Source organism: Rhinolophus ferrumequinum, chromosome 12, assembly GCF_004115265.2.
Source record: "Rhinolophus ferrumequinum isolate MPI-CBG mRhiFer1 chromosome 12, mRhiFer1_v1.p, whole genome shotgun sequence".
Classification (NCBI taxonomy): Eukaryota; Metazoa; Chordata; class Mammalia; order Chiroptera; family Rhinolophidae; genus Rhinolophus; species Rhinolophus ferrumequinum.
The window spans coordinates 415362-429418 of NC_046295.1; the positions used below are offsets into that span (position 1 = coordinate 415362).

The 14057-nt window shown below is 38.8% G+C and overlaps 1 protein-coding gene across 3 annotated transcripts in view; it reads left to right on the plus strand.

Moving 5' to 3' along the window:
* CENPP (centromere protein P) overlaps nucleotides 1-14057 on the plus strand; it is a 237870-nt gene that overhangs the window by 24131 nt on the left and 199682 nt on the right. For all 3 annotated transcript variants that reach the window (XM_033122662.1, XM_033122664.1, XM_033122661.1), the window contains exons 3-4: nucleotides 941-1029; nucleotides 6238-6329. In XM_033122662.1, the coding sequence (XP_032978553.1) occupies nucleotides 941-1029; nucleotides 6238-6329 (181 nt within the window). The remainder of the gene's footprint in view (nucleotides 1-940; nucleotides 1030-6237; nucleotides 6330-14057) is intronic.

Genomic DNA, 14057 nt, shown 5'->3' on the forward strand with positions numbered 1-14057 from the left:
AGGGTAGGTCAGGTATGAGACTTGTGCTGGTACAGAAGTCTCAGTCTCCCTGTTTTCAGACCCAAGTTCACCCACATTGGTTGATACTTGTGCTGCCGGTTCCAAATGTCTTTCTGGTCCTCTGCTATGTAAGTGGGCTTGATTTGGAGCTTTCCCCATTGCTGGCTTAGGTTTTGGTTTGCTTGGGTCTGCCAGGTCAGTTCTACTTTTCCTTGTGATATCTCACTCATCCATCTGATTTTCAGCTTCCAAAGTGGTGTTACTCTCATCTTTCTCCCCTTTATACTTGTAGAATTGTGCCCTTCTAAAAATATTTTCATTAGCAAAACTAGATGGTGATAAAGTCAGAATAGTGGTTATCTCTTGGGGTTGGGTAGCGTATAGCCTGGAGAAGGGCATGAGGCATCTTCATGGAGTACTTTAAAATTTCTGTATCTTGATTTCGGTGGTGGTTACATGGGAAATACATATATAAAAAAATATTGAGCTGCATACGTAAGAATAGTGTATTTTGTGTATTTAAGTGTATTCATGTTATACCTCAAAAAATAATCTTGCTATCATTTTAGTAATGTTTTGAGAGATAACAGAGGTAAATACATATATTCAATTTACTGTCTTTAGAACCAGGTAATGTCGAAAAACTGAAAAACATCCAACAGTTGTCATGATTCAAACTTGTCTAGGGTTATGCTAGCATGTTTCTATTTCTTACCTTAATCTTATAATTGAGAACTAGAAAGTACAAGTTGATTTAATCCTATTTCACAAAGGTAATCAGTTGGATGTACATTATTCTAGATATTTTCAAGGCAAATACTAACATATGCTTCACACATATACCAACATGAGTATTATAGATATTCACACAAAATTAAATAATAAGTATTTGAAGAATCTTGTTATTTGCAAATAAAGCACTTGTTCTTTTGACTTACAGGTATAAAGAAAGTTCTACAGAGACACAGATTATCAGGAACTTGCCACATGATTTCATTTCAACTTGAATTTCAAATTCTGGAAGTCCAGGTGAATTAAGGATCTTGTTGTGATAACAGAGGCTCTGTTGCTGTGAAATAAAAGTTTCCACCCTACAGCCTCCAGCAGGGGCTGCGCTGCGGAGGAGTTTATGAATCAGGATCTTCGTAGAGCACATTTCTGCAAAGTGGTGCCATTTCACCACAATTTTCGAGTATAAATACAGTATTGCAGCCACAGCAGGTGGTAGAGCTGTTGCTGAGGGTGCTTTACTGGCGGGTCAGTAGCACGACATCCCTGGGCTCCCAGTGCAAGGCTTGAGATCATGGGAGCAGGCTGGATGCCTTCACTAGTCAGCTGGTGTGCCAGATGTCTGTTAGCGGTTATCTGTTGCTGCTTAACAATTTTCCCCAAATGTAACGGCTTAAAACAACAACAACAGTAACATTCATTATGTCACCCATTTTCCGGAGATAGGACTTTGGGAGCAGCTGAGTTGTGTGTTCTTGCTTAGGGCCTCTCGTGAGATGATGGTCATCTGGGACCATAGCCATCTGCAGACTGCTCTGGGCTGGAAGATGAGACTTCCGGAGGGTCACAGTGAGTCGGACTGCTGAGACATAGCACAGGAGGCGGATCCTCTGCTAAGATTCTCCATAAAATCAGGAAGCAGACAGAATGGACACATGTGCACCTGGCCAGGATAGGGCAAAAGAACAAGGCTCAGACACTTTTAAAGGCTGGCGCTGAGAAGAGTGGGATCCAGGCATAATTTTGAACATGAGCGGAAGGCTCATGTTTTGGTAGCAGAAAGCACTTTCGACCAGTCGGATTTGCCAGCTGGACCTTGAGGGAGTGTGCAGAGGCCAGGAACAAGGAATGGCAGGCAGGCGGCCTTCGCCGCAGCTCATCCGATGGCTCAACGGGGCATAGACTAGTCATCACACCAGGGTCACGGACAAGGTGCTTATGTGCAGTCATGTCATGTGCCAGGTTTACACATCCTTGCCCTCAGCCACAGAAATAGCCCCATGTTTTCCCTATTTTATCTGGGACAGGAGTTGATGTTAGGTGATCAGGACTCCGTCACCTTAGATGTCAGACAACCACGCCCACTAGTGAGGAACGCCTGGGTCCAGTTCCTGGGATAGAGGCTTCGCTTCTGAAAAACTCTTTGCAGTCCATGTCCTCGACTGTCACCACTGACCCTGGCTGGCTGCAAATAAACTGAGGGATTTCTAGGCCCCTCATCTGATGTCAGAGCTTCCCAGCTTGCTCTTACCTCAGTGTCCACTTTCAGCATTGCCAGGGAGACCAGGAACATCCACGGTTCGGCATTGCCAAGGCCGCTGGAGCAGAATATGACACAGTCAGAAGCACAGGTCAGGAATGGCCCTCAAGGCTGTATACTGTCCCCAGGTTGGCACCAGGGCTTGGGCCATGCAGGGTCTCCAAGGTGCTGTCATTGTTCTGCATGACCTCAAAGATCATCTCCTGAAGACCGGAACAGAAATGGACCTGAATGGATTAGTCTCGTTTGGGACGGACAGCCTCTGGAGTTGCTTAAACCAATTGTAGAGTAAGTTTTCAAGGGCTAGTATGGTGGCTACATGATCATCCAGCTTTGCCGTCACCCACGTGGCTTCCCAATCATGGTGTGTTTCCCTTTAGCATCTCAGGCATCAGGAAGGGGAATGGACAAGCAGAGGCTCACCTTTTCCATTGAAGGACACTTTCTAGAAGTTGTCACGCCCATAGTTTTCACCTACATCCTGTTGGCCAATAAATTAGTGCAAAGGAGTCTGGAAATTTAGTCTTCATTATGCATGACAATGTGTCTCATGAAAATTTGGGGCAAAAAAGTACAAAATTGGAGAATACCAGCAGTTTCTGTCTCTATGCTTCGGGGGATGCAGGAAAGAAATCTAAGGAGAGGAAGAGTTGATATTCTTTGAAATTGCCAAATCTCTCAAGAGATGTGAGCTGTCATTGTTCACATTTGAAAGTATGTAGGTGTTTTTGAACTGCCAAGCTTTACTTGCTACAGAAAGCACGTTCTCCCTGGCTGTGTTAAGAATACTCACTTTCTCTACGCCCCTTTCCAATTTCATGGTTCTTCTTGAGGACCACACTGGTAAGCAAGGTGTTGGAAGCAATCACAAGCTACTCTCAAATCAGCAAGATTTTAGGGATAAGTCACATGTGGCTCTCAGGCTTTTTTGGAGAAGAAAGGCACAAAGAAAACTGTCTGTTTCTTTGGTTTTGTTTTGTTCCTTAGAATTCTGATGTAATAGGGTAATGAGAATTATTTTTTTAATTTTTATTATTTAATAGTAAGTCTTTATATATTCTAGGCCTACTCGTATACCTATAGAAATACATTTCTAATAGAATTGCTAGGTCAAAGGAGACGTACGTGTACATTCTGATTGATAGTATCAAATTGCCTTCTAAAATGGTTTGATCATTTTATGTTGAGATTTTTATCATTGAGACTGACAGAAAAAAAAAAACCAATGGTGAAGACACAGTAGTAACCTTCTGTGTTCCAAAACATTTTTTTAAACGAAACTTCCACTAGAGGGAGATGTTTAGCTATCAGAAAATTTAAAATTTAAATAATAAAATTGCCTTACTTATAGAATGTTATAATAAAATCATAGTAATACAAAATTAGAAGCAAAAGTGACCTCAAATCATATTAACAGAATGTTGGAACCAAAATGACCTTATAGATTATCTAGGGCAACCACCTTATTTTACACGGAAATATGCGTGGAGAATTGCTGCCCATGTTGGCACAGCTGCTGTTGTCAGAGGTGGTGGGATGTACTGTCTCCAGATTGACTGTCTGGCGGGGTGAGCGCTGTTCTCTCTGGAGCTGCAAGGATGGCAGAAGTGCCGTGTCGGCATTCGTACATAGTCCTCACAGCATGACAAGTGAGGGGGGTGGGGGTTTGTGGGAAAGGGACAGATAAAGTATATTTTCATAACTTCTGTCCCTAAAGCGCAATGAAATGAACAAAGTGAGTCAAAAATAGGGAAACTTTTTTTTTTTTTAAAGATAAACCCTACCATTCTTCTTCTTCTTCTTTTTTTTTTTTTTTACAGGACTTTATTGGGGAACAGTGTGTAGTTCCAGGACTTTTTTCCAAGTCAAGTTGTCCTTTCAATTTTAGTTGTGGAGAGTGTCATTCAGCTTCAAGTTGTTGTCCTTTCAGTCTTAGTTGTGGAGGGCGCAGCTCAGCTCCAGGTCCAGTTGCCATTGCTAGTTGCAGGGGGCGCAGCCCACCATCCCTTGTGGGAGTCGAACCGGCAATCTTGTGGTTGAGAGGACGCGCTCCAACCAACTGAGCCATCCGGGAGCTCAGCGGCAGCTCAACTCAAGGTGCCGTGTTCAATCTTAGTTGCAGAGGGTGCTGCCCACCATCCCTTGCGGGAGTCGAGGAGTCAAACTGGCAACCTTGTGGTTGAGAGACCACTGGCCCATGTGGGAATTGAACCGGCAGCCTTTGGAGTTAGGAGCAAGGAGCTCCAACCACCTGAGCCGCCGGGCCAGCCCACTAAGAACCTAGTTTTTAAATAGACGTGTTTTAATTTTTCTTGGGTATATATCTAGAAGTAGAATTACTGGGTCAAATTGAATTATCAGACGATGGCTGGTGGTGCTGAGCATCTTTTTATGTGCTTATTGGCCATTGTATGTCATCTTTGAAGAAATGTCTGTTGAGATCCTTTGTCAGTTGTTGATTGGGTTGTCTTTTTATTATTGAGTTGTAAGGATGCCTCAGGAATGTATGTTTCTAATTATAGTGGTAGATGCCCGCAGATAGCCTAGTGAAACTGCAGCTGTTCCAACAATTCCCACTATACCCTCAAACACCTGAAAAACTAAACAAAGATTATAAACCATCGATATCCATTTCTTCAGCAGCTCAAGATACAAGGAGACAAATCAGATAGTACCCAGACAAATGGGAAGAGTCAAGGAGTATCCACTCACTCTGTTCCTGGAAATAGCAAACATTTCTAACCTGTTAACAAGTAGGAGACACAGAGTTCAAAGCCCAAAGATGGTACAGAGTTCTTTCTTCATCTTGTAGGACCTACCTGTGCAAAAACACTGCTATGAAAGAAATTCATAAGAAAATGGAGATAAATTCACTTCATTAACCAGGAAATACAAGAACATGCTATATAAAAATTGCTCTGACTCTCAAATGAAAGGCATTTAAAGAAAATTAAGAATAAAAGAAAGCTGAGAGGGAGGGGGAAGGAAGGAAGGAAATAATGATCACAGTGCTGAGAACTACAGAAGTAGCCGGGAGTAGAATATAATATGGAGGATAGGCTTGAGAAAAATCACCTGTAAGAGCAATTGAAAAGAAGAAAAATCTGGAAGATAGACAATATATAATTTTTCCAAAATCAAGAATATAAAAAAAAAGTGAAAGAAATTATAGGCAAATATGTAATAGAAGAAAATTGACCAGAGTAAAGATGAAAACCTGAATTTGCAGTTTAAAGTATGTAGCAGTTTGTTTAGCAATCCTCATTATTGAAAATAGAGTTGTTTTAGGATTTTCATAATAAATAACCAGAAGTTTTTGTCTTCATTTCATAATACTTTAGGATAGATTCTTAGAAGTCAAATTACTGAGGCAGAGATTATGAATATTTTAAGTTATGCATTGCCTAAGTGATTTTATAGAAAAAAGTCATCTCATTGCTTTAACTTACATTTATTTTATTACTAGTGAGAACGAACAGTATTTTCCATGTTGACGTTTAACTGAGCTTTTTGTTCATGTCCTTTGCCTTTTTCTTTGCACTTTTCCTATCTCCTTGTTATGTTTATAGTAAAAATTTTCCTTAGTTTATTGCTTCTCTTTTAGTTACAAAGTCATTGTTAGATAGATATTTTGAGTTTTTCATGTAATCATATTTGCTTAGTTTTTTCTATTACCATTTGTTTAGAGAGTTCTTCCTTGCTCAGTTATCTGTTAAATGTCTGTATTCCCTCCTAATATTTTATGGTTTCAGTGTTTATATTTAAGTAGCAATGTGGAGTTCATTTTGGTTTGGTATGGAGCAAGATTCTGATTTTATTCTTTTAACAAATAACCAATATTTTCAGTACCTTCTGTTGATTACCTTTTTCATTTGGCATTTTATTTTTCATATTTTTAAGTTATTTTTATCTTTTTATTTTATTTAAAAGTGCTGTGCTCTGACGCATAAACTTTTTTTAAATTTTAGAATAAGGAGAATTTATCTTCTGTTATTACTGACCTCAACATAATAATGGAGCCCACCACCACATATTCAGAATTAAGTGAATTTGTATCTAGGTAAGCTATTTTACAAATTTATTTTTTTAGGGAATTTTTTTTACTCTGTACTTTTGAGTTTACCTGTTCTCTCTTCTTGATAAATAAATATCAAAATATCTCTGAAATACAAACCATTATTATGGCTTGTATTTAAGACTATATTTTCTATATCTATTATTCTGTCGTTCAATAAAAATGTGTTATACATTCACTGTGCCCTAGGCATTAAAATTAAAATGTGAGCAAAAACAGATGTAACCCTTGATCCTCCTGGAATTTATAGCCCAATGGAGAAGTCAAGTATTAAATAATCACAGAAATCTAAAGTCGTGCCTGGGTTAAACGTTGCACAGAAGAGTTGCATAATACTGTTGAAGCATATATGTGTACATCTGGAGACTTTCTGGGCGAACATGGAATGATTTCCTGAAACTTGTGCTGACATCTGAAAAATTAGTAGGTGAAAACAAAGAGATCTTGGACAGAGTAGCTTGTGCGTAGGAACTGTGCTTGGAGGGGGCATGGCATCTGTGAACAACTGGCAGGAGACCCGAGAATTAGAGGAGTGTGGGGTAAGATGAAGCTAGCAAACTATGGAAGGTCCACATTGTGTGGACTTTGGTGTAAGGAGTTTGGTCACAGTCCCAAGACCAACATGAAGCTATGGAAAGGTTTGAAGCAGAGTATAAGGAAGGCAGAAGTGTGACCCCCTAGAAAGAATTATTCTGGATGCTGCAGGGAGAAGAGATTGAAGGGGTGCCATAGGGGAACGCAGTAGGTTCAATGAGTAGCCAGTGAAGACCATTCAAGCAACAGAAGTTTGTAGTTTGGACTAGAATAATGGTAGTTGAAGTAGAGAGCTGGATGGGTTTCGGGGATATTTAGGAAGCACAATTGAATGGACATAGCGTTGGTTGAATAAGAGGGATCAGGAGTCATTGACAGGGAATAACTTCTTGATGATGCTGATTGCATTTGTTGAGACAGGGAAAGTTGGAAGAGGACCAAGTCAGATGAGATTGTGACATGTTGTACTTGAGTGCCTATGAAACACTGAAATAAAGGTATGAAGTAGGCAGCTCAGAAAAGGTATAGGTGGGAGATATAATACTGGAGTTATCTGTCAGTGGATAGAAGTTAAACACATGAGCAGGAATGAGATTGCCTATGGAGAGAATATAGAGTGACGATAGGAAAAGGTCTGGAACTGAACCATGAGGAATTCTAAAATGTACTGCCGAATGGACGAGAAGGGACCTGCAAAGGAATTAGAAAAGGAACTGTTTTTGAGAGGTGGGAAGAAAACCAGGAATGTGTTGTTGACCTTTGACAACTGCCTCGACAGTTTTTCTTCCAATATTTTCTGGATTGCATAGGTTGTGACAAGTCAGTTCATTTTGTTATTTTCTGTGTGTGTATTTTTTGGGCACCTTCAAACCTTTCTCTTAATTTTTCTTTTCCACAGTTTGTATTATATCTGGGGTGTATTTGTGTGAAAATTTCCCACCATATCTTTTCACATACTTCTGTCCTGTTCTCTATTCTTCAACTCTAATTTCACATACGTTAGATAATTTGATATATTGTCTCAGTAGTTGGATGCTCTGTTCTATTTCTTTCACTCTTTTTTTTCTTCTTTTGCATTTCAGTTTGGATAATTTCTATTATCTTCAAGTTTACAGTCTTTCCTCAGCTGAAGTCTGCCAATGAGCCCATTAAAGGAATTCTTCAGCTCTAATGTAATGTTTTTTAGTTCTACCATTTTCATTTGATTCTGAATTTCTCTCTCTGCCGAAATTCCCCATTTGTTCATGCATGTTGTCCAACTTTTCCACTAGATCTTTTAATGTATTAATCATAATTATTTTTAACGTTTTATTGTGGGAAATTTCAAATATATGTAAAAATAATAGTATAGTAATTAACCTGCAGCTACGCATTAGGTACCTTCAACAATTATCAATATTTTGCCAACCTTAGTTCATTTATTCTTACACACGTGGTTTTTAACTTTTAATTCTGAAATAATTATATGTTCATAGGAATTTGCAAAATAACCAATATACAAGGAGATTTCATACACACTTCATTCAGTATCCGATAATGTTAACATCTTGTATAATTGCAGTATACTAACAACCCAGAAATTTGACAGTAAAACCCACAGAGCTTTTTCAGATGTTACTAGTTTTATAAGCACTTTGTGTGTGTGTTTGTGTGTGTGTGTGTGTGTGTGTTCTATGCAATTTTATCACCTGTGTAGCTTTATGAAACCACCACGACATTCAAGATACAAGATCATTTCATACTCCTTCGTACTAGCGCCTACTTTTTCCCTCAATTTTTTTTTATTGTGGTAAAATATACCTAACATAAAATTTACATCCTTAACCATTTCTAAGTGTAAAGTTCAGTGGTATTAAATACATAACGCTGTACTACCATCACTATTATCCATCTCTATAACTCTACATCTTGTAAAACTGAAAGAGTATTTCTATGAGACAATAATTTCCCCATTCCCCCTACCCCAGCCCCTAGCAACCACCATTCTTCTTTCTGTCTGTGATTTTTAATTATGGTTATTTTAAAGTCCCTGTCTGATAGTACCACCCTCTGAATCATCTTTGAGTCTAATTCTTTTGATTATTTTAAAATGGGTGGTTTTTTCCTTGAATTTTTGTCATATAATTTTTTATTGAGTGATGGGCATTATCTGTGGAAAAACAGTAGAGACTGAAGCAAATATTATTTATGCCAAAAGAAACGGGTACATTTATCAGGCCGTTAGCATGGGCATTAATTTAAGATAGTCAGCAGGTGAGCTGCATTTGTGATTTTTGTTGCTTTCATTACCTTCAGGCACCATAGACTTCAAATTCTTCCATCAGTGAATTCAAATTCACTTCTTCCTCATGCTTAGAATGGGGTTTGGGAACTGGAGGGTTTTCCTTGGTGTTCCAGCCTCACTCAGCTCTCAGCAGTCCTACGTGTCTGTGCCTCATCAGGGGATCTTTTTCTGCACTTGACTCTCCACTAGCAGTTGATGTTGCTGCTTGTTACTTGGTGGGAACAATGGGAGTTCTGTGTTTTCATGGTCTGTCCTCAGTATTGGACAGGTCCCAAGGACCTGTGCCTGGGAGGAGGACTCCCAGTGTTCCTTTTCCTTCTTCCCAGTGCGGCGAAACCCTCAGCCTGGGCCTATGAATGGTCTGGGGTGAAAGAGAGCTCTTTGTCCTTCCCCCAGGGGTGGCAGACGAAGGCTTAGTATTGGCGTGGGTCCTGGGCCCAGTGGGTTTCCTGCCCCTCCACAGAACAGAAGGCTTTTTCTCTGCCCCTTTTCCGGAAGCCATGGATCTTTGTCTTGGTAGCAGGAGTGTGTACTGCCCTTCTCCCACAGTCAGATGGGTTTGACTTCTGCTCGTCCCCTGGAAGTAAGGGATTTTTTCTTCCATAGCTTTGCTGCCTCTCCTTCAATGGCTTAGGGTTTTTGCTTCCCACCAGAGAAGAGTTCTGGCTTCATTTTGTACCCCAACAGCTGATCACCTCTTCACGCCTATAGCACTGAGGGGAGCTCTCTCCGGGCTGCTGCCATGACCCCAGTGTTTCTGATGGAGTCCCTTTGTTTCAGGGGTTCCCATCTGTGGAGTTCTCAAATGACAGTCTACTTCATATTTGTCCTTTAAGAATATGTTGAAATTTTAGCTGATTTCTTGTTACCCACTTGTGTGGTCATTGCTTCCCTTTAACCAAAGGTGAAGAATAGTTTATGTGTCGTGTTCTCCTTTGAGGGAGAACAATGTTAATTTTCTTGGTTGTCTTGTGACTTCAGGTCTTTGATGGGCTCAAGATTTTATTCAGATTTTACTTGATGTTAAGTTGAGAGTGATTTTCTCTGCAGCTTTTTACATCCTAAGTAGAAGCAGAACCCTTTCCTGATTTTCTCTGATTCTCATTCTGGAATTTGAGACATATTATCCTTTTATCTTCTGCGTTTGTCTTTATATTTTCTCTCTTCATATCTTTGTGCTTATTCCTGATTATTCCTCAGATCTATATTTCAGTTCAATGCGAACTGAAATATAGATCTGTCATTTTGTGACTAACTTGCTCTTAAACCCCCTTCCACTGAGATTTTTCAATTTCACTGACAGTACTTGTCATTTGTAAAAGTTCTATGTATCTCTCTTTCAAATTTTCCCGTCCTTTTTTAAAATAAAGAATCTTGATTTTTCAGTAGTTGCTTTTCCATGCAATTATTCTGAATTATCTCCTTAGATATATGTTCCACTAAAGGATAATTATTTCTTCAAATTGTTTCTAAGCTGTATTATTAAACCCATCTATTTTTTTCTTTTTTTTTAAAGATTGAGGAAGGGGAACAGGACTTTGTTGGGGAACAGTGTGTACTTCCAGGACTTTTTTCTAAGTCAAGTTGTTGTCCTTTCAGTCTTAGTTGTGGAGGATGCCCATTCAGCTTCAAGTTACTGTCTTTTCAGTCTTAGTTGTGGAGGGCACAGCTCAGCTCCAGGTCCAGTTGCCATTGCTAGCTGCAGGGGGCACAGCCCACCATCCCTTGTGGGAGTCGAACCGGCAATCTTGTGGTTGAGAGGACGCGCTCCAACCAACTGAGCCATCCGGGAGCTCAGCGGCAGCTCAGCTCAAGGTGCCGTGTTCAATCTTAGTTGCAGGGGGCGCTGCTCACCATCCGTCGTGGGACTCGAGGAATTGAGCTGGCAACTCTGTGGTTGAGAGCCCACTGGCCCATGTGGAAATCGAACCGGCAGCCTTTGGAGTTAGGAGTACGGAGCTCCAACCGCCTGAGCCACCGGGTAGGCCCTAAACCCATCTATTGATCTTTCAACCTCACTGTCAAGACTAGTGATGTCTCAAAGTTATCCTTTGAACTTTGTGACCTCTTTCATAATTAAACTTGTTTTTCTTTCTTTTTCTAAAATTTTAAATATTTTAATTAACATACAATAAAATTTACTTTTTTTGTCATAGAAGTCTTAACAATTTAATACAAATATGAGTATATATTCATGTAACTACCACCATAATCAGAATAAAGAACAATTCCATAATACCAAAAAATACTCTCTCATGCTGCCCTTTTTAGATCTAACCCCCACTTACCCTTCTATACCCTGGCAACCATTGGTCTGTTCTTCGTCAGTAGAGTTTTGCCTTTTTCAGATGGAATTGCACAGTATGTAAACTTTCAGGACTGGCTTATTACACTCAAGATAATGTCTTTGAAATGCCTCCATGCTGTTGCATATATCAATAGGGTTTTCCTTTTATTGTTGAGTAGTATTGTATGGGTATTCCACAGTTAACCCATTTACCTGTTCAAGGGCATTTGAGTTGCTTCCAGTTTTTTGCTATTATGAACAGAAGTTCTATAAACATTTGTGTAGAGGGTTTTGTAGAGGGTAAATGTAAGTTTTCATTTCTCTTAGGGATGGGCAAACTTTGATTTACAGACCAGCTGCCTATTTTTATAAAAGAAATTTTATTGAAGCACAGTAATACCTATTCCTTTACGACAGAGGAAAGTAATTAATTGTAAGAGACAATGTAGCCTGCAAGCTTGAAGTATTTACCGTTGGACCTGTTAAGGAAAGTTTACTGATTTCTGCTCTAGGATGAACACCTGGGAGTTGAGCTGTTCGGTCATACAGTAGGTGTAGTGTATGTGTTACTTTAAAAGAAACTGCCAGGCCATTTTCCAGAGGGTTGTACCATTATGTATTCCAACCAGCAACGTATGAGAGTATTGGTAGCTCCACATTCTCTTTAACACTTGGTGTTTATGTATTTTTGAATTGAGCCATTCTAGTAGGAGTATAGTATATCTCATTTTCCTAATGGTTAGTAATGTGAGCATATTTACATATGCTTAATTGCCATCTGTTCATCCTCTTTTATGTTCAAGTCTTTTACTCATTGCTTCATTGGGTTGTTTTCTCACAGTTGTTCTGAGAGTTCTTTATATATTCTGCATATAAATCCTTTGTCATATATGCAATTTCAAATATTCTTCCCCATTCTGTAGCTTGTCTTTTCATTTTCTTAACCATATCTTTCAAAGAACAAATTTTTTTTATTTCGACAATATCTCATGTTTTTGGTATAATTTCTGAGAACTCTTTGCCTAACCTCAGGTCATGAAGATTTTCTTCAAAATTTTTAGAAATTTTTATTATTTTACTGTTTATATTTAGATCTATGATTCATTTACATTTAATGTAATAGTTGATATGTTTGGATTCAGGTGTACCTGTTCAGTAGTCAGTTTTTGTTCCCTCTCGTGTTTTGTTCTGTTTTCCCTTTCAAGCCTTTTCTGGATTATTAGAATACTTTTTAATATTCCATTTTAATTTGATTTTTGATATCACATATATGAAATATGTACTATAAAAATATAAATATATATTATATGTATTATATATATTACAGGTTGCTATAGAGATCACAGTCTACTTAGAATTAATATTTTGCCACTTCAAATGGAAGAGAAACCTTATACCAAATAGATCCCTTTACTCTCATCTCTTCATGTTGTAATTTTCATCTATTACTTCTACATATATTGAACTCCCCATCAGACGATGTTATAAATATTATTTTCTGCCTTTTTAGATATTTTAAGGAACTTAAGAGAAGTATAGCCTGATACATTTACACACCATTTTGGATGCTCTTCCTTCATTTCTGATATTCCAGGTTGCCCTCTGGTACCATTTCCTTTTCATTTGAAGAACTCTTTTTAGTGTTTCTCTTTAAGTAGGTTCACGTGCACAAATTCTTGTAGTTTTCTTTCATCTGAGATTGTCATTATTAAACCTTTGTTCCTGAAGGATGTTTTCACTGAATATTGAATTCTGGGTTGACAGGTCTTTTCTTTCAGTATGTTAAAAATGTACATTCCCTTCCTTCTGGCCCCCATGGTTTCTGTTGAGAAATCTACCATCTTTGAATCCATGTTTCCTTATATGAAATGTGTCTGTTTTTCTCTTAACTGATTTCAGGATATTTTCTTTAATTTTCAGTAGTTTGATCATGATGTGTTTAGGCATGGATTTCTTTGTGTTTATTCTCTCTGAAGTTATCTGAGCTCTTTGAATTTGTAAGTTTGTCTTTTACCAAATTTGGTAAGGTTTTCAGCCATTATTTCTTCAAATACACACACACACACACACACACACACACACACAACGAGGTCAGACAATTAAGTTCTTGAACTCACTCTAGAAAAAGTGCTACATACGTCATCGCTGAATATCACTAGGGTCACCTTCGAAGTACACCCCTTGGGAAGCTATGCACCAACGCCAGTGCCTAGTCCACCCTTCAAAGCAATTTTGGAACTCTTTTCCTGGAATGGCCATCAGACCTGTCATCGTATTACCCTTGATGTCCTGAATGTCATCAAAATGTCTTCCTTTCAATATTTTATTTATCTTCAGGTAAAGCAAGAAGTCATTGGGGACCAGATCAGGTGAGTAGGGAGGGTGTTCCAATACAGTTATTTGTTTACTGGCTAAAAACTCCCTCACAGACAATGCCGTGTGATCTGGTGCATTGTCACGATGCAAGAGCTATGAAATGTTGGCGAAACGTTCAGATCATCTAACTTTTTCACGCAGTCTTTTCAGCACTTCCAAATGGTAAACTTGGTTAATTGTTTGTCCAAATTCATAATGAATAATCCCTCTGATATCAGAAAAGATTAGCAAC